Raw genomic sequence first — 20,113 nt, forward strand, 5'->3', positions numbered from 1 at the left:
CAGGCTTAATGTGTAGTCCTTCAAAGGATGTCTTTAAAAGATTTGAGGTTAAGTTTTGGCTTCTTTAAACAAAAAGTGCTGAAACAGAAGAAACATTGTTTTAAAAAATACATGTTCATAAATTTTTAAGCTTCATTTTTAAAAATTCGTAAACTTCTAAAGAAATTTCAACACCAATACACTCATTTGACAGCCTTTCAGATTATTTTTGAAATGAAAAAAAGTCATTGCATAACTATTTTTTTAATGTAGTCTGTAGGATGAATTAATGTCTCCTGACTTTTTAGCCACACACCCCTCGATTATCTTTTGCTCCTCATCTTTGGTGAAAGATGCTTCTATTTGCCATCTCAGAAATGCCACTCCTGCCTCTTAAGAATCATCTTCTGAAATTTCGTGTAGTGGAATGTAATATGACAGTAATAAGCCAATACAGGTCCTGACCTTTCATTAGTGTATTCAGTGCCAGTTCTTCACCTAATCTACGTTGTGCTCAATGTGTCATCAGCAAGACCTTTTTCTGAGGTTTGAATACCACTGCAAGGCAAAGTTTAAGTGTATAATTTACTCCTTTTTTTTGCTGATCAATTTAGTTACTGCTTTTAGAAGCAAATGAAAGGACTAGAATGTTTACTGCTCTGTTATAAAAGAACATTTTGAGTAATAAGGGTGGTGTTCTTTTTAAACTACTTACTACCCTTTCGGCACACCAGGAAGAGAATGCTAGAGATCCTCCCTCATGCAGACCAGGAGCCACACCGCTGCTCATAACAAGGGACTTGGCAATTCTGCAGGATGACTCTGAAGTTAGTTGTTGATTGATCTCTTCCTGTATTTGGAGTTAGATGTGTCTGAGTATGTGAAACGGGTTATATATTTATGAGGGATTTCAGCTGCCTCTATTTAGAAAGCCCTAAGGAGCTGGCTGGCTCTTGTTTTTTATTCAAAAGCAAATGCAATAAATGCAAAGGAGTCCAGTAACTTTCAAATGTGTAAAAAAAAAAAAAAATGTTCAGTATAAGAAGACTTCTTCGTAACTGTTTATAAACTTCACTAAAACATGCAAGTGGAAGCACTTAACAGCATAAACCTTCAGTGTTAAAACACAACAGTCAGCTAATTTCATTTATTAGAAGTCTAAATATAAAATAGTGCAATCAAGGTGATTAAAATAGTTGCATGCTGCTCAAACAAAACAGTTCTGCAAAATTTTCAATCAAAGATTTAATTCATGAATTTAAATTTCATGCCAAAAATTAGTAGTCAATTCAAAAAGGGCAAAAGTTGGGCACATCTATTCCACGGTTTCTCTAAGTTCAACGTTTAGTTTAAATCAATTATTGCCAAACACAAGCCACATTCTGCTCTAAGAAGAAATACTGCATCTGGTTTCTTAAGGGACAACAAAAGCAAAACTTGTAACGAACATGTTCATACATTACATAAAGGTAAACTCACAGAATGTGAGTCAACCGCCACACATGTCCATTTTTAAACCACATCTCACCCTCATTGTTTCAGTCCAAAAGAAGTATAGAAACTGAACCTTAGGTTCTTTTAATGATCTGTAAACTCAAAAAAAATGCTGGAAAAATCATGGTTCTCAACAAGAAAACAAACCCCAAAAGCCAAAACCAACAAACAAATTACATTATATTTATCAAAGAATTCCAGAAAAGGATGAGATTGGAAGGGGCCTCTGGAGGTCATCTTGTCCAACTCTCCTCATCAAGCAGGGCCACCAGCAGCCCGTTGCCCAGGACTGTCCAGACTGCTTTTGATTATCACTCAGGATGGAGACTCCACAACTTCCCTGGGCAACCTGTACCAGTGCCTAGTCAACCTCATAGTGTAAAAGTGTTTTCTGATGTTCAGATTGAGCCTCCTTGTTTCAGTTTGCACCTGTTGCCTCTTGTCCTGTCAGTGGGCACATCTGAAAAGGTTCCATCTTCTATACACCCTCTTGCTATTTAAACACTTGGGTAAGATCTCCCTGGGCTTCCTCTTCCCTAAAGAATTTCATTTTAACAGAAGCTGTACAGCAGATGCCACCAAAAATGATGAGGTACAACACACGTTAATCTTGCCTTCAAAAACATCTTTTGTGTTAAAATAACACAAACAAAATCACTGTCCAACAAAATCACTGAAACCAATAAAATTTGTAAAGGTGAAGAAGTTAGCTATGATTAGTTGACATTTCTGCAATGAACAACTTATTTCCTGGACTTTCTGTTTTTTTCTTCAGGAAGAACTAAGGAATAAAGAAGCAAAATGGGCACCTAGCTGAAGGCCTACCTATGTCTAAACTTTCACTGTTCAAGAAAAACATGATTTAACACTATTTTTAGCTAAAACAGTCAAAAACACTGAAAGAACATTTCAAAATAAGGTTTACATTGATTCAGTTTAAAATCAATAGACTTAATATAACTCTAAATAAGACAGAAACCAAGGAATTAAAAAAAAAATAATCTATCTGGACACATTTTAATTAAGTTCAAAACTAACTCAACCAATTAATCAGCTTTTCTAGCCTGCCTTTTTAGAAAATGCTGATGATTCAAGCCACTGTATCAAAGGTATGAAAGAATATGGAGCAGAAGCTGGAAGAAAAGAGCATAAGGCTTGCAAATCAACTGTTTTGTTAAAGGTGAATAAAGTGGTGGGCAAAGTTAATCTGTAAACTCAGTGGAAATTTTAAAACTGAATGGCATTTACACTTGAAAAACAGATACTAATACACTGCCTCTTCACCTATAAGCAGCAAATTTACATTTTTCTATTTTATATATAAGTATTTTTTGTTTCTTTTTGGTTTTAAAACTTGCTTCCAACAAATTCAGCAAAAAAACCTGTAAAGCAGTAACAGCAACTATTATGCAATTGAGTCTTCTCTCCATCACTTATCACAACGCACTGCTGTTTCTGATTTCATTTCATTTCAATCAATACACAGCCAAAAGAATGCTTATTTTGTAGCCTTTGTAATTGTTACAATATAAATGCTGAAGTTATTTATCTATATCTTTGTTAGACATCAGATAAACTTTATATTGTTTAAAAATAGCTGTCTTCCTGACAGGTATTTTTCCCCCTTTCATATATGCATTAAGTAAACTCCAATCAGTTTGGTAGTGTGAACAACATGTAGCACTCACTACACTCTTACAACACATCCATTTATCCAAGAAAAAAAACTTCTTAGCAACTCTGTGTAAATGGCTACTAAAATTTGACATTATCGGTGCCTCTTATGATAAGAAAAATGAAAGCATATACTGAAGTAAATTAATAACCCAGCTAGACAGCTTCTGTATTTGGATGGTCCCACATCACTGTGCTACTTACTAATCATCTCCGTTGTTTTCTCTTTGGAACATTCTTTTATTGCTGAGCTATAACAAACAAACCATGTATGGATGATTATGCCACTGCACTAACAATTACAAGTTGGCCCTTTTCCATTTTGCTTGTTAAAATCTTCATTAGTCATGTGGAAAGCTACTAAGCCATACAGGATCTACAAATGTCACAGAAATGTATGGAAGCATTTAGGACTTAAAACAATCCATTTAGGCATTTATGTTTCTTAGCCACAGGACTACAATGCATATCAAATAACAGATTTAAATTAACAAGCAAGTGGTCTCTTACCAGTTAAGTAATAAACTGTTCTCCTACAAAATACTAATATGCAAACACCTTAGCCAGGAATTTATGGATTGTCATGGCAAAAATAATTCTCTTGACATAAACCATTACGATAAGTTTATTTATACTTCTTGAAGTCTTATAAGTAATTATTCTATCATTTTACTGCACTTCACGCAGTTTTTTTACATATTTATAATGTAGTCTGTCTAGAGTTTTAATTTAGTCCAAAAGTCCAGTTATTTAATTCAAAAATTGCACCAAATTAACATCCTAAATAATAATAACAAAAACAACCCCCAAACAAACAGAACCCACTTTGCTGATATATTAGCAACAAACAAATCACTCAACATAAGCCAGACATTTTCACATGAATAAGGAAAAAGTCAGTTTGACAATGTTGGAAAGAACAGCAGCATGAGTATAAAGACAGGTAATACTGTAGCAAAATAAATTAAAAATTCTCAAGGCTAAGAGACCCCTGCAACCAATAATTTTTTAAACTGCACAGGAGGAAAAAATATCCTCTCAGGGAGTAGCAGGTGGAATAAACTGTGTGCATTCTATTCAACTGAATTGTTTCAAAATTCACAGGAAAATCATAATTTTGAAGACCCTTGGGTGAAAGGGGTTATGTAAATTGAACAAAGCCAGTCCCAGATTTTGGGACAGCCTCATTGCTCTCTGGGATACAGAACTGCATACAGCTGAACAGCTTCCTTAAAAAGTCATGCAGCCACCAAGAACAGAAAAGATCCAATCTGCTAACTACAGCAATATTTGCATGTTTCTGCACTGTTTCTCTGGGCACTGTGATGCTTACAATTCCCCAAGCCCAGAGGGAAAAAAAATAAACCAACTTTAGAACCAACACGAGATACGTGGAGCTTGGAATAATCCTAGGAACTTGTGAGGCACAGCACAAATTGTAAACCTCTCAGATGTATCAATAAGGTCAGGTCACAGTTAGTAAGGTGTCACATAAAAGGTAACAGTACAACTGCTAAAAGCAGCCACCAACACAGAAGAATTAGGATGTGTTGACAAGAGGAACTCAAGCCTAAAGTACTTCCCCTTAGCCCACACAGGAGTGGGGGGACTACTCCTTTTAAGTTCTGTAAATACTCAGCATGTTTTTACTACTGCGTCCATTAGTGATATTTATACACAGTGATGACCTCGTTCTCTAACACAGTGAATAAACATGAGAGAAAAAATCAAGTATTTTGGTTGTGTATTTATCAGCATTTGGGCTCATTTAAATACTACTTGAATAACAATTATCTTTCTCAGTTGAGCAGAGCATCAGGTTGGCAGACTGTGCTTCAGTTCTTCTCAAAGTGACAATTAACCTTGATATCAGTCTGCAAAGTGCTCTGTACTGGCAGCAGAATAAAATTATCATTATCACATAAATCATAAAGATTCTACTGAAACTGAGATAGCTGTCATCCCTCAACTACTTGGATTCAGTAAGGAGCAGAGCAGATTGTTGCAAAACATCTTCACCAAGTTTTGGGCTTTTGAGGCTGCATTTGTGGCTACCTGAAAATGTATGACACACATATACCAAAAGACTCACAGTTAATATACATTATTAATTAAATATCTCTTAGGGAGGTTTGCGATGCAGGAGATCATTATACTTGAATCATGAATTTAAATCTGATTTGCACTACAGTAATTCCAGACACAAATGAGATTTTCAAGTTGATTATGTGATGCCTATCAGCTAGACAGTTTCCCATCCCAATGATACTTGTGATCACATGATCTTATTCTTTCAAGATTACATCTTATGAACAAAAGCACAAAAAATCCCAACAACAACAAAACCCAAAACTCCAATTTTGTTAACGTTGGATCAAAATTCAAAATAGTCCTCTTGCACGGATGCTTAAATCACTGTGTTGACAGACTGTTGAGGAATGTACCCATGCAACCAGGATTGTAGTAGTTGTGTCCACAACAGTCCATTGAAATGCCTATTAAGTAGATGCTTCTTCCCTTCTGGGCAGCCCGGACACCCGCGGAAGGAAGAAAATTGAGTCATCTTCCCTAAAAATTTCCCACTTTTAAACATGGCATGACAAGTGACTGTGAAAATGTTTACAGCCATATGACACTTCATTTTTGTAATGTGCACACTGTGTGTCAAAGTGTCTTACTGTTCTTGCTGCTACAGACAGGACATGGCTGTGAATAAGACATGGCAGTGAAGCAAGCCTTCTTTTAGAAATATTTTTATAGACTGACAGGTCTTATTTTATCTGTAACAGAACACAAATAAACAAGCAGCCAATTATGTAGAAGGGCACATCGGTTTTGGGTTTTTACCCCCCACAAGAGCTGACTATTTTCTCTGAGCTAAACTACAGCAGATGTTATACAAGTACCTCAGGAAAGGGAGACAAAGAACCTAGTCTTTGTACCTGTGGCACAAACTGACTCCAGAGGATTGTTTTTGGCAGGCAATATCACAGATTGTACGCAGGAGATACAAGAAGCCATGGTTGTGTTTCTGACCCAGGAAGCAATATCAGTTTTCTGAGAGGTGCAGTGTTAAAAAGTGCACTCCCACAGAATATTTTGAATGAGCAAGCCCAAGTGTGTCCCATGATGTCCCCTGCAGAAAAATGAACTTACTCCAATACAAAATGGAGAAAGGCTAACTTTTCTACAGTAATCAAAAGGCAGACACACTTCCAAAAAAGGTTCAGTCAAGAATGCCCTGCTTTTCTAGCTATCCAACAAAATCTGAAATAATAGGAATGGTCCACTTTCAAACTAGAGAGTAAGTCAAAGTGCCTGTGCAAAACTCAAGCCCAATTAACTTCAGCCAACAGTTTAACCTAGAACACTCAGTGAATCCCATCCACTGTTACTTCATGTTACTGTAAAAGCTAGTGCTGCATTTACCACAGTGGTTCTGAAACTAATATTCCTGTGAACCCATACTGGCTGCAAGCCCCAGATTTCAAATTTTATTTTTAATCCCTGGTTTGCAACTCTAAATGCCACGGCTACAAGCTTAGCTATCAATTACTTATATCAACAATTCTGAAATTGCATGATAGGCAGATATCTAATTTTTCAGTCATAACTTCTCTGAAAATTAAATGCATTACATTCCGTCGATTCTCTCTTAATGGGTTATAATATGCCTAATTTTATAGGTAATACATATATTTACCCTATTTAGGCTACCTATGATTGCAAATAGTGAGACTGTACAGAATTTTAAAATTCTCTGGGTCACACCTATGGTAAAATGACCTTACAGTTGACATCATATAGTTTTCTTAAGAATACTATAATTATCTTTAAAAACCTAAATCTATTTATCTCAGAAGTATAAAGTCCTAAATACTGCCTTCTTATGTGTAAACAGACTAATCATAAATTAGAGTAATAAAACACTTAAAAATAAAAGCCATTCTAGAATTAGAACACCTTAAAATGTAAAATAAATCCAGTTTGCTACTACAGGAAAGAACATTACGATTACTACAGGTAACATGCATTACCCATAGAATTTTGATACATGCAAAAAATACTGCACTGGTGTCACAGAAAGAAAAAAATTTCCTTTGGCAATTTTAAAGTTATAATAAAAAGGATAAAAATCTCTATTAGATTTATGATATATATATTCAATGGTGATTACTGTCAATACTTCCCAAACAAAAGTTAAATTGAACTTCAGTTAATCTTGCAGAAATAAAAAGACCTCCTTCCCCCAAAACCAACCTGTACTAAGAATGCGGCAATCATTTTGAAAGAATGAAATTATTCACTATTTCTCCACTGAACAATAATATTATTTTCTGATAAAGAAATTTCATTACAAAGTCACTGCTGAATTTTATACTAAAAGATTGTCTACAGCCAGATAATCCAGAACAAATGCCTTTAAAAGCTTTAAAATTCTTAAACTCTATACTAAGCTCCAAATTCCATAAAATTAACAGTAAGATATAAATAATTTTAAAAAAGGAATATAACAACAACCAAACCAGAAAAAAAACTGGAGAAATTTTAAGGTGTCAGCTGTGTCAAGTGTTACTCAAGAGTAATTCCTATAATGGTGTACCGCTTATTCAAATAAAAATCTACTAAATTAAACACAAACCCTTACATTTCAGTCGTAGCTACAGAATCTCCACCTTGATCTCCACAATATTTCCAACATGAAAAGGCTGCGAGTATCACAAAAGCATCCTACCACTCACCTATAGCCTCCTCTAGGCACAGTATGCATCGCAAGTTAATAAAGGCCACATAAATATGGCTTTTGTACAGTGCAGATACTAAATTATGTATTTGATTACATATTTCTCCCTAAAAACCCAGAATGTTAACATTAATCAGAGGAAACTTCGGATTCTGGTATAAATTTGACTATTGTATAAAAGGTAATATTTAAAATACATAATGCCTTACCACACAAACACGAGCTGCCATATGTGAGGCACTGCCAAGCATGGTTTCTATTAAACGGATACACAGTACCTGGCTTCTTTCCAAGAAACATGGAAGTATTTAAAGAACCCTGTTTAATCCAATTCCACAGCCTTGAAACAAAAATAAATTAAAGTGTTGCAAGAACTGTTAAAATGAAAAATTAAAGGCATGTAAATAAGTGAAAAAAAATAAATTGCCAGAGAAAATGAAAACAAAGATTATTTCAAGTAGATATCTTAATTGTAATTAGCAACGTTTGGCATGTTTATGATATGATTCAAAGCTGCAGCCAATTAGATACCCCAAAAAGCTTGTAACAAAGCTGCAAATGTGTAACTACAGCATAAATAAGTTTTACTGCACACCAAGAAAACAGCACCCAGATCAATTTCAGAGTTTGTTTCCTAAACGCTGTAAAGCATGCTCTGTTACTAGTTCATGACTTTTAAGTCTTAAATAGCAGCTTTTCTGCCAGGAGATTTTGGAAAACAATTTCATTTAATTCAGACTATTAATTGTTAATTTGTATACATTCCATGTATACCAAGAATAAAAGAAAAATTACAGCATTGCCTTAGACTGTAGTGCCTATGCAAAAGAAACCCCAAAACAAAACTAGTAACAACAAAAAGCCAAAACAACAAAAAAACCAAACCCCCCAAAACAATAAAGTGGACTAGGTTAATAGCTGTTAAAAAGCTGTACAATTGTGGTATTGAAACTGAGAAAGATTGATTTTTTTTTTTTTTAATAGATTTCCAAGGAGATGGAAAACCACTATTTTTTCTTTGCAAGGAATAAGAGGCACAGAATAGCATTTAGGAAATAACATGAATTTGTCATATGCTTTTTTCAAGTTTTCCTGAAACGGAAATCATTTTTAAATATTACAGAAAAGAGCAGAGTTCAAATTCTGCTCAAATGTGAGTGTACTGAAGACTACAGTGTTAGGCACTTCTGAGATTGTGCCATTTATTTAAGGAAACAAATACTTCATTATCAGTAATGCTGTCAGTTCCAACCAACAGACAAAATATCTTCCATTTTCTTCCATTTCCCCCATTTATTCAATAACAAATAAATTACTAAAGGGTAATGAGTTGCTAATAAAAGCATGTTTTTTACATGATTATCATGAAATGGCAGTGACTGCTCGCTCAGTGCAATAGTCCCTACCACAGTCACAGTTTCAAATAATTCTACTCTATCAAATTTCTGTAAAGAAATTGATCCTTACATAGTTTTCATACAAGACATCAGTCTATATTTGGGGAAAAATCAGGGGAAAAACCCCACAGAAATAGCTAACTACATTTAAAAGCCACATGCTCAGATATTTCTCTGCAAAGTCTCCTAACAATGGTGTCAATTCTCAGCCAAGGTGGTTTTGTTTCCCTTGCAGTCAAGCAATGATTGTTTTACACACTTATTTTAGGTTTTCGTGGGGGGAAAGGTCTTTTTGTGTGTTTTATGAGGGTTGCACTGAGGAGATTAGAAAAACATGCATATAAATATCAGTTTTATATTATAAAACAAATTCTCAGAGGCTCACAGAGGGGAAAAAACCCACCCAAAAAACCCTGTGAACTAACAAACTAAAAACCCACCTTTGTTTAGCTACTTAGGAGAAGGAAAAAGAAACGTTTATGAAAGGCGATCTGAAAAATTCTGGAGCTGAAAGCATTGGGGATTTCTCTTGTACTTCCTAGGAGACTGACTTACAAAGACCAGCTGTAACTCAATATGAAACTGCTGGAAGAGAATTTCTCTGTTCAGAATTCCCCACACTAAAAGCATCAGAGTGTTTCATTTTACCCTTGTTACAGTTCTTCACACTACCTCCCCCAACTTACAATTTAGACTAGAGCTTTAGTTATCTTCCACACTAAGCACATTGCAAATATCAAGGAACCCTTCCATGTCCATCACAGGCTGCTTTTTGAGCACTTTTCTGCCCTTTCCTGCTTCAAGGAATGTGTGATCATCATGACCCCTCCTTATGCCCCAATCTCATTTCTCTGCTTCAACTGTGCCATGGGATGTGCTCTGGCATCTCCCTGACCTTCCAAATCTGCACTCACACAGTGTTTGCTGAAGTATTCTTATTCTTCTGTAATACTAGTTTCTCTTTTCTTCTCCTCCTGGGAGAGAAGCTGTCATCATTCAAAAACTGGGAGAACTGGTAGAAATCACATGGAGGTATTGTTATGCTGGGAGGTATTAATGGATGTTGTCAGACAGTTCTTTACTTCCTCATCATTGAGTAAGGCTGCCAGACCTGGCAAGCAGCCAATGGCAGGTTCCCTTTACTGCCTTTTTTCTATTTCCCCTCTCGTCTTCATGAAAGTTGCTAACATTTAAAGCCACCAATAGCCACAATACATCCTGAAGCTTTTGAGTGTTGCATCTAATCATCCTAAAATCATCCCATGACTGCAAGCAGAAATGCAATCAAGCAGATATTCAGAACTCAGTTTATTCAATGAAAACAAACAAACAAGCAAAAAGCTTATTGCTCTCTAATTTAATTTTTTCATATCAAACATATATTTTCAAAGATATCAGATCACTGAAGAAACATCAGCTATATTTTAGATGGCCTTCCAAGTACACTGCATCTTGACACATGGAAGACCCACGAAAAGAAACATCTGTGCACTATTTTTTTAAAAAAGATTCTCTGTGAACATTGAAAGGTCACTTTTACAGTGAAAATAAACAGATATTTTAAATAGATGTTTTAATACAGTTACATGCTTCAGACCTGAAAGCACAAATGATAGTCCCACACTGCCTTATAGGAAAATTACTACAGGAATGAAATGATTACACATTAAAAAGTAACCTGACATTTTTCATCTGAGGTACTTCAAGGTACCCAGGTAATAAATCGAAAACCCCCACTAGTTATAAAAAACAGGCAAGCTAACTCAAGTGATAAAATACAGTATGGTTGCAATTATAAAATATAATCCCAGTACGATCGCTAACTTGCATGTTTTTGGGGCCTGTTTCTTGTTTCTTTTGAAGCAGAAAGGGACTCAAAATTTAAAAACAAAGCAGTTACAGTAAGCACTCAAACAAATTTTTCATTCATCCCTATCCTCGATTGTTAATACCTCATGGATTTAAAACCAACAGCATCCTGCACATTAATATCAACCACTTATATGCTTATCTTTTTGATTACATTTTGTTATTTTCTGTAAATTCTAAAGAGGGCAGGCAAAATTGCACACAATGTTCTGTGTTACATATTCTCTAGAAGGTTATAGAGAACTAGCAGCACATCAAAGGAAGCCTATACAGGCAGAAGGTAAACTCCATGGGTAACATAATGGAAAGGCAGCCTGGATTCAGGCTGGAAATGATTGTAAGGGAAAACATTCAAAGAAAGCATTTGTTACTCCAGTTTTCATCCTGCTCACACATTAGTGTCACATGCATCGCAGTCACGTGTCTGTGGCAACAGACTGATGCATCCCTAACTCAAACAATCAAAACCACTGAGCACAACTGCACAGCAGATACTTGCTGTACCTGCTTCTCTACATCCCTACACTTCTCTCTCCCTGCACTGTAGAGCAAGGCTCGCTACCTTCTGCCTCCCAGTCTTCCCAGGGTATTACTCATTTTCTGCTCCTGATACTCGTGACATCTCTTTAGCTTTTAAGCAGCACTAGGTAGGAGTTTAGACAGGTGGCCCTGAGAACAATAACTGAAGTTGATGGAATTCACATAGTCTCTGAGTTGTGAAGATCCCAGCCTCAGCATTTCAGCAACAACAGAGTCAGAGCAATACTAAACAGGAATGTTGGGCTCCATACAGTCATTAATAGCAAGAGACATCCATGAGGCACACTGACCTCCCCCCTAAGCCAAACAGAACATTTTGCCATTCCACTTCACCACATCACCCCAAAAAGAACTGCATTGTAAGTATTTTCAGTGTGATTAGTTTTCACAAGCAAAATACTAGGATCAAGTTTGGGTTTTTATCAATTTTGCAAATAGTATAAAAAGCAAGGAATTAACATAATGATTCCAAACTAATACAAGAGATAAGACTACATGCAGGGTTTTAAACTGATAGTTTTGGAATGAGAACCAGTCAATTTTCCCACTAAGTTGCACAGTCCTTTACAGTATACTTCTGAGCCTCAAGCACTACCTATATTGCTACAGGGAAAAAGAAATAAAATGTATAAAACATAATAGAAATTGCAGTAAATACACAGAAAATAGAAGAATGGTGAAAAATACACAAAAAAACATCAAAAGAAAACATGAAGGGGAAGATAGGTAATATCAGTGACTTAACAGGAAAATTTTGAGCAGTTGCTCCAAGGGGTGTCCACAGAGAGCTGCTATTCACTTTGTGCTGGCTCTCCTTGTTTCCAGCTGTTAAGTTTGCATTGAAAGAAGCTAAAAATACATTAAATATTTTCCAAATATTATTTTCCCATGTAAGCAATTGGGATAAGTTGCCACAGAGATGTTGTTCTCTTGCCAGTGAGAAGGGAAATAGTATACAATGTTGACAACAGTAGTTGTATTCTATGACATCTATTGTCTTGGACAAGAGGCAGTCCAAAATATGGGAAAGTTTGAAAAGGCATTATTCTAGCTACAAGATTTCTCAACTATTCCCTGTTTTTAGCAAGGTAATATATGAAAATGATACTTAAATATGAAGGTTTTATCGCCTGAGAGAAAAGGTATACTCTGCACTACTCCAAGGTATAATATGTGCAACATTTCTAGTAATAAAGCTTTAGCATTTCAATGAGGTGGAAAAAAAAGAAGAGTGGCCAATGTCTACAATTTAGGCATATTATCTCCTGACAAACTGAAATTTCACAATGCTGCAAATCTGAAACACAAATGTACCTCCTTCACATTCAGGACTCTCCTTGACAGTAAATTCAGCTCAACAAAAAAGTAAAATGGGGGGAGGGATGGGAAAACATATACTGAAAACCATCCAGTTCTTTCTGTTAAATGTGAAGTATAACAGGCTTTTTTATTACATGCCTTCCTCCAAAAATAGCAATGATTACACTGCTCAACTCCCACACCCCCCTCCTCAGCATGGCTTTTTTATGTTTAGAACATTATACATTCTCAGTCCTGAGGAAGGAGCCAAACTTTGTGGAGTGTAGAGGACTCTTTCCATCGCCCAGTACCCAAACTACAGAATATGAATACCCAGGGAGGCAGGCAGCTCTTAGTTTCTTATAACACTAAATCTTCTTTTAAAGCCAAAAGTGACAGATTTTTTTTTTTTTACAAACTCTAAACCCCACAGCTTTCCACATTTTTGGAAAGATGCTGCAAGTCGCAGCAGTGATAATGTGCCAATTACAAGGCACATTTGTGAGAAAGACTTTTTTTGTCTTCCAGACAAACACGAAGATTATACAGCCTATCCTCTTCATGAGGATGAGGCAGGGGAAATGTTAAGATTGCAGCTGCTGCAGCAGTGGAAGCTGCAACTGCTTTGGAGCTTGTACGGACTATGTAGCCAACATGCCATCGAGGGACCCTACTGTACTACAGATACAGTTCCATTTTGGATTTTTTTCCTGAAAGGGAAAACCCTGAAGCTTTGGCCTGGTGTAGTTAATGGAAAGTCTTGCAAACCTACTTGCAATATTCCACCCAAGTTCCAATTCAGCTCCATATCCTGCCTATCAGAACGTCCTAAGTAACTACTTAAGACAGTATTCTTGAATAATAAAGCTTTTTTCATGCCTTCTATGACATTTAGTTTTGGGATTCATCACATTCCTATTGCCCAATCTTAACTTATTTTATATATAAAACAGTACACATAGTGAAGGCAAGCTGGAATCACAACCATTTCAAGTAGCATTAAATTCCTACATCTGTAAGGAATTTATCTTTATAAAATATGGCTGGGGTTTTTTAACAGAAAATATAATGTCTTATAACAATGATCTAAATTTCACTAAACCCAAGAAAGAATGTATCAATACTTTAGGGTAAGATATACTGCACAATAGCTCAGCTTTCTTCATTATTCTCTGAAGAATCATGTCTGGCTGATGTATTTATTTTGTAATGTTTAACTATAATAGAAAATAGATGAAGTTCAAATGAAAACACTGTTTAGACTATGTCAACAGAGCATAAAACTAAATGAAGTGATTCTGTATTGACTATAAAAACATATTTGCTAATAGTAAAGTTACTAATGGTTATCTATCAAGATCACAACATGAAGTAATTCTGTATCTTAAGAACTGTGTTAAAGCAGCAGACACGTGAAGTTAGATGTAATTTTGTGATTTTGCAAAACAGCATCATGCAGTGCACTTTATTGCTATTTTATCATTAGTGTAAATAATTCAACAAACCCAGGAAATCTCCAGCTCACTTGTGTTTTTTTTTAAATTGCAAGTCACTTAAGGGCTTTCCACTAAGACAGCCAATGCTCACTTTACACTTGCTAGCAAAAGAAAATCAAATATAACAGTATCCTGTATACTGAAACAACTGCTTTGTTATAAAGGGAAGGCTTCAGAAAACTAGAAAAAATGACACTGCTGTAAAAACTGCAAGCCTTTTACACTCAGTTCAAAGACATGCATTCTTCTACAACAGACTGAAGTTTTATATTCATCTCAGCAAATCAGTCCACTAATAGGCATCAGTCATCAACACCGAAGTAAAATCTGCCATATGAAACTGCTTTGATGTGATTGAAGACTCACACACAGTTGTAAGTATGACAGAACAGCTTAGCTATTAAAATGTTTTATCTAGCAAAAAACTGTTGATCCTAATTGACTGAAATACTCTTTGAACACTATTACTGCAAGGCCACTTCACTACACAGAGCTTTAGTACATAGCCACTTGACTTATATATATCTTGAGATCCAGCACAACCATACCAAATCTTGTTAGAATATTTTCTCATACATACATTTGTCATGAGACCAAAACAATAAAGCTGACTGTCATTTTTACTACCAGTTGCTTAGTTAATTCGATACTGAAACTGGGATTCATTACAAAAGCTGCATGCAATCAGCCATTTCTTTTTCCTGCACTAGTAGAATGAAACCTACTAACCACATCAGTTGAAACGGGTTGGCAGGACTGGGTGGAAGCTATTTTTCTGCACCAAACCTAACCTCCCACCACAGGAGGTGCAGGGGCTCCTTTAAGCAGCACTGTGCATGCAGCCCTGGCCCAGCTCCAACACTGACCATATGTCAAGCTGACAGATAAGAAGCCCGAGACAGCCATCTGAAAACAACTGCATCCAGCCCCAGCCACCAGACAGCGAGGGTTTCTAGGTCTACCTCATCATTCACTGCAAAGCCAATTTTAAACACACCAGAAGTAAATGTACCTGACCAAAAAAAAACCCCACCAAAACCAAACCAAACAAACACATAGACATTATTAGAAAGTCTGTATGATTAGATACTCTATTTCAGGAAGTTTCCACCCAACATCATAATTGATCACCACAAACACAGTCAGAAAATTAGTAATAGTTTGTGCCTATAACATATTCCTTTGTCCTTTATATTCACAATGTGTTAACAAATTGTAAGAAAAAGGACTCAAACATACCAGGTAACCGCCACCAAAATTACATTTTATAGAATCAAACAAAATGCTATCAATTTAATGCCTCAAATGAAGGGTGATTTGATTTTTGCCCTCTATCTATCAATGCATCACAGACTTCATCCATTTTTAACATCACTTTGGTTACTGGGAAGTATGTCATATCAACTCCTTATATTTAGGCAACATATTATCTATCAGTTTTTATTTAAAAATTACTAAGTAATCAGCACAAATTCATAGCTAAAATTTACTCCATTCCTGTATGCAGTTTCCATAATTCCACATATTTCATTTCCATATTCCAAATTAATAAAATCCAGGTGAACTTACCTACAGTTTGGAGGAGGGTCTAATGTAATTTCCGCAAGTTCTTTCTGAATTCTTAAGAGAAAAAAAAATATTATCAGGACTTTTTTTGCAATCTGTTTCTTTCAACCATTTCTACAGCAATCAATAGGAACAAAATATAATTCTTAAAGTTTCTGATGGAAAGCTGATGCTATAAGGCTTCATGAAACTGCACAAGAACATATGGAAGCAAACATTAAATCTTTTCTGAAACATGAATTTCCAATATGGGACAAATGCCATGAGCAGCCACCTAGAAAATCACACTTTTTCTATAGGTCAGGGTTCTCAGGTCCTTTGCTCACTTACACAATTACTGAATGTCTCATGTATCCTCTTTCTCTATTTCTCCTCTGCCTATATGTCTTATAAGCTCTTGCACTCCAGAACATTTAGCTTCTTAATGTATATTGTAATAGCAGGGCAAAACCCCCCCAGCTTCCAAGGATAATTGTCTCTCACCCATCCAGAATAAGCCCATGCTGGTCTTCTCTATATAACCTCCTCCTAGGTATTGCAGGTCTGCCATCAGGCTCCCCCAAGCGAAGTGCTCCAGCTCCCTGGCTAGCCTGGGGTCATATTGCTGGACTTGCTTTGATATGTGCCTTCTTTTTACTGAGGGATCAAAATCAGGTAAATGTTATCCCAGGTATGGTCTAACGAGAGCTGAGTATTGGGAGATAAAGCTCTTCCATCTGCCTGTGGACTATGCCCCTGTTAACACATCCCAGGAGGCAGTCAGCCTTTGTTGCTGCCTCACATTGAGTTTGTTGTCTTCCAGGGTCCCCATGTCGTTCTCAGCAGAGATGGTCCCCAGTATGTATCATTACAAGGGGTTTAAGTCCTCATCTCATGAGTTCTCTGTCAACCTCCTCCTGCAGCCTGGCGAGATTCCTCTGAGCCGTATCATTGCTCCTGCATGTACGAAGTGCTCCCCCCAAACTTGCTGCAGGCTGAAAACTTTAGAGTGCACTCTGCCATATCCTCCAGGTCACCAATAAAGATATTGCAGGCATCCTGCCAGAGTTCTTCCTGCAGGGAGAGTAACTTCGTTGTCAAGGATTTCTGGATATTCCCAGATTGACGCTTCCAAGCCAAGTCCATGAATTCCTGATCTCTGCCACAGCTGGCAGTAAGGGCTCTTTTCCCTTACACCAGTATTTGCATGAGAGCCACTATCTTGACCTCTGAAGAAATTTAATTATACAGAGTAGGAGTTTACAGAGTTCCCAAAGGAACTTGTAGGAGTTTACAGTTTCCAAAGTATGATGCCATAAGCAAGACTGTAATGGCCACCTTCCCTATAAACTGTGCCCAAGGCTTTTTTTATAGGCTACTTCAATGCAAAAACATGAACATTCAGAAGGAGGAAGAAAAAGTAAACCAATTCAAGATACCCTGAGTATTTTCTTCTTGCCTTCTCCTTCACAGGATTTCATGTATAGCAGCAAATTGTTATTCCTGTTATTCCCTATGCTAAGAAAGAAAACCTGCATAATAACACCACACAAATTCCTGAAATACATGCCAAAGCCACAAGCCAAAAGTTCAGGCCTGCCTTACACATATCTTGTTAAAAATGATTGCTACCCATTTTGCATATAAATACAGGCAAAGAAAATGGCTTATCAAAATAAGCATTCAAGTATATTGGCATATATAACATAAAAATGAGCAGTTTAATTCTCTGTATAATGTTAAGATCCAAACACAATCTTACATGTTAAGGACTCTCACAGCCACTATCAAAATTCCCCTTATGCCACTATAAGTTGATTTTACAGCTATAGTGAATAAATGAACCAATGGCAATAGAAGAATCGGCCTGAACCAGAAACTGCAGCCTTTATTATTCGTTATTCTAAAATAATTAGGACTTATGTGGGTAAGATTTGTAGGCAGAGGTAATAATCATTTATTAGATCAGATGATATAATTGCAAAGATAAAAACACTCTTCCAGATGCTTAGATTTTCTTCTAACTTCCACGCACCCCAACCCTACACAGTTACTTCAGTTGAGGGGGAGCAATTTGATCTTTTACTTGCTTCCTCTACTCATTGAAATATTTATATCTCCAGTACATAGAATTCCCCCAATAAATATCATACCTTTCTTATAAAAATACAGGCACAGATTGCTTAATCAAGCACCAAATCATTGTAGTAACACTGAAAATACACATTTTTAATTAGTGAAGTTTAGGCACAATAAACATGTTGTTTTAAAAAAGTTACTCCATTTAAACAATCCTAACAATTCACACCTTTTATAAGGGAGATCTTACAACTGTGGGAGAGGCTTAAAATATTTCTTCTGTATATGACAAATTTCTGCCATGATTTTGAAATTATACTATCACAAATTCAAACCACAGAAAACCTAGGTAGCATAGATTCTTCAATTTCATGTTTTATGGGTTGCTCTGTTTTTTCAACCTTTTGTGAAGTTACAGAATGGTAGCATTGAACTTTTATAGTCACAGATCATTCCTTTACTTTACATATACAAGTAAGAGCAGTTAATATTTCACTGCATTACAGTGAGTCTGAGACACGTCAAGAATGGATTGACAACTGCAACAACTTGATTCCTAGATCAAAAACTTTACATTCTTCTTCCTAAATCCTAACCCATGTTCCTTAAATTCTGAAAACAAGAGTCTCTCATTTCTTCCATCTGTTGTAGTTCAACCAAAAATTTCTAACGTCTAATTCCAAAAGTACTAAAATGGCCCTTTATCAAGCTTTTCTGTGATTGAGCAAACAAGGACAAAACACCTTTCTGCTTCAAGCCATAAAAATTGATCAGATGGCACTGCCTATTAATGTTCAAAAGTCCTAACTGCTCTTGCAAGCATCTAAGATAGAGAGATGTTTCATTCATGACTATTTTTATACAAACAAGATACAACACATTAATACAATAGTGTCCATCGATTGCTCCTTAGCAAGTTGTCCATGTTTACTCTCCTACTCTGTGGTTTCCCAAACTAATTTATACACCTTACAACTCTTTGTTGCAACCTTAATTTACCTTGCACTCATGCTGAGAGCTTATTCATAAACAGTTTCTGTAGAGCAGCTGACATGCAATGTCCTGTTCACATGTCACAGCATTCAAAGTTACAATTAAATTGTCAGACAGCATCCCAGAGAGCCTTGCACTAATAGAGATCTCCAGTGTGCAAGCTGGCCTTTGTCTGCATGTGCTCTGGCACTTTCTTCATATCTCCATTGAGTTGCCCTCAGAATCTGCCATAGGAGAGGATGTATCTCATTTCCTTCAGTGACCACAGAGAATTAGCCACCAGGATATGTGGCCTCCAGCAACAAAACATTTTTTTCAGGATCCTTTCTGGCATCTCTTTCTTTGGATTTTTTGCCTCAATAACAGTTATGTTTAGCCATGTCAGAGTGAAAAAGAAGTCTAAAATAAAATAATTACATCTATCCAGTTTATATTTAAACTAATGACATAATGGTTTACTACATACTGGGAAGTGGGGTGATGGCAGGGGGTGAAGCCCTTGCTAGTAATCAATGCCCTGGGCTGCACACAGGACATTTAATTTGCAGTGTCAGATCTGATACTCTGTTTGGTCTTAGAGAAGTCATTTGACTTCTCCCTCTCTCATATATATACATATATATATATACATACACACACACACATAAAAACAATGTTTTTCTCCTCTATTTCACTATCAGAAAAGAACAAACACAGTTGCCTTCCAGTACAAGTGCAACGGTTAATCTACCCATAAATTCAGAAGCATGAAAGTACATTTTGGATTTCAAATATTATTAATTCTCACAGACATATATTTACTACTGTTCCAAGCCTAAGGGGACAGCGTGTTGTTTCCTTCTTGAAGCAGTTAAAGTTCTCTAAAGCTAAGAGGGAAGTGACCATCAGAGGATTTCACAAACGTGATTAATTGGAAAGAAATATAAAATAAAAGACTATATGACAATAAGCTATTTTTACCACATCTACTTTTCTAAAATACATGTCTCTTTACCCATAAAAGC

General features: G+C 36.2%; 1 protein-coding gene across 3 annotated transcripts in view; it reads right to left on the reverse strand.

Annotated features, from left to right (window-relative positions):
• LOC126640617 (ubiquitin-conjugating enzyme E2 E2) overlaps positions 1-20,113 on the reverse strand; it is a 204,033-nt gene that overhangs the window by 175,099 nt on the left and 8,821 nt on the right. For 2 of the 3 annotated variants that reach the window (XM_050316584.1, XM_050316576.1), the window contains exon 3: positions 16,062-16,112. The exons of the other annotated variant lie outside the window; for it this stretch is intronic. In XM_050316584.1, the coding sequence (XP_050172541.1) occupies positions 16,062-16,112 (51 nt within the window). The remainder of the gene's footprint in view (positions 1-16,061; positions 16,113-20,113) is intronic. 3 annotated transcript variants of the gene reach the window in all.

The sequence above is a fragment of the Myiozetetes cayanensis genome, unplaced genomic scaffold (assembly GCF_022539395.1).
Source record: "Myiozetetes cayanensis isolate MyiCay16 unplaced genomic scaffold, myiCay2020 scf1, whole genome shotgun sequence".
Classification (NCBI taxonomy): Eukaryota; Metazoa; Chordata; class Aves; order Passeriformes; family Tyrannidae; genus Myiozetetes; species Myiozetetes cayanensis.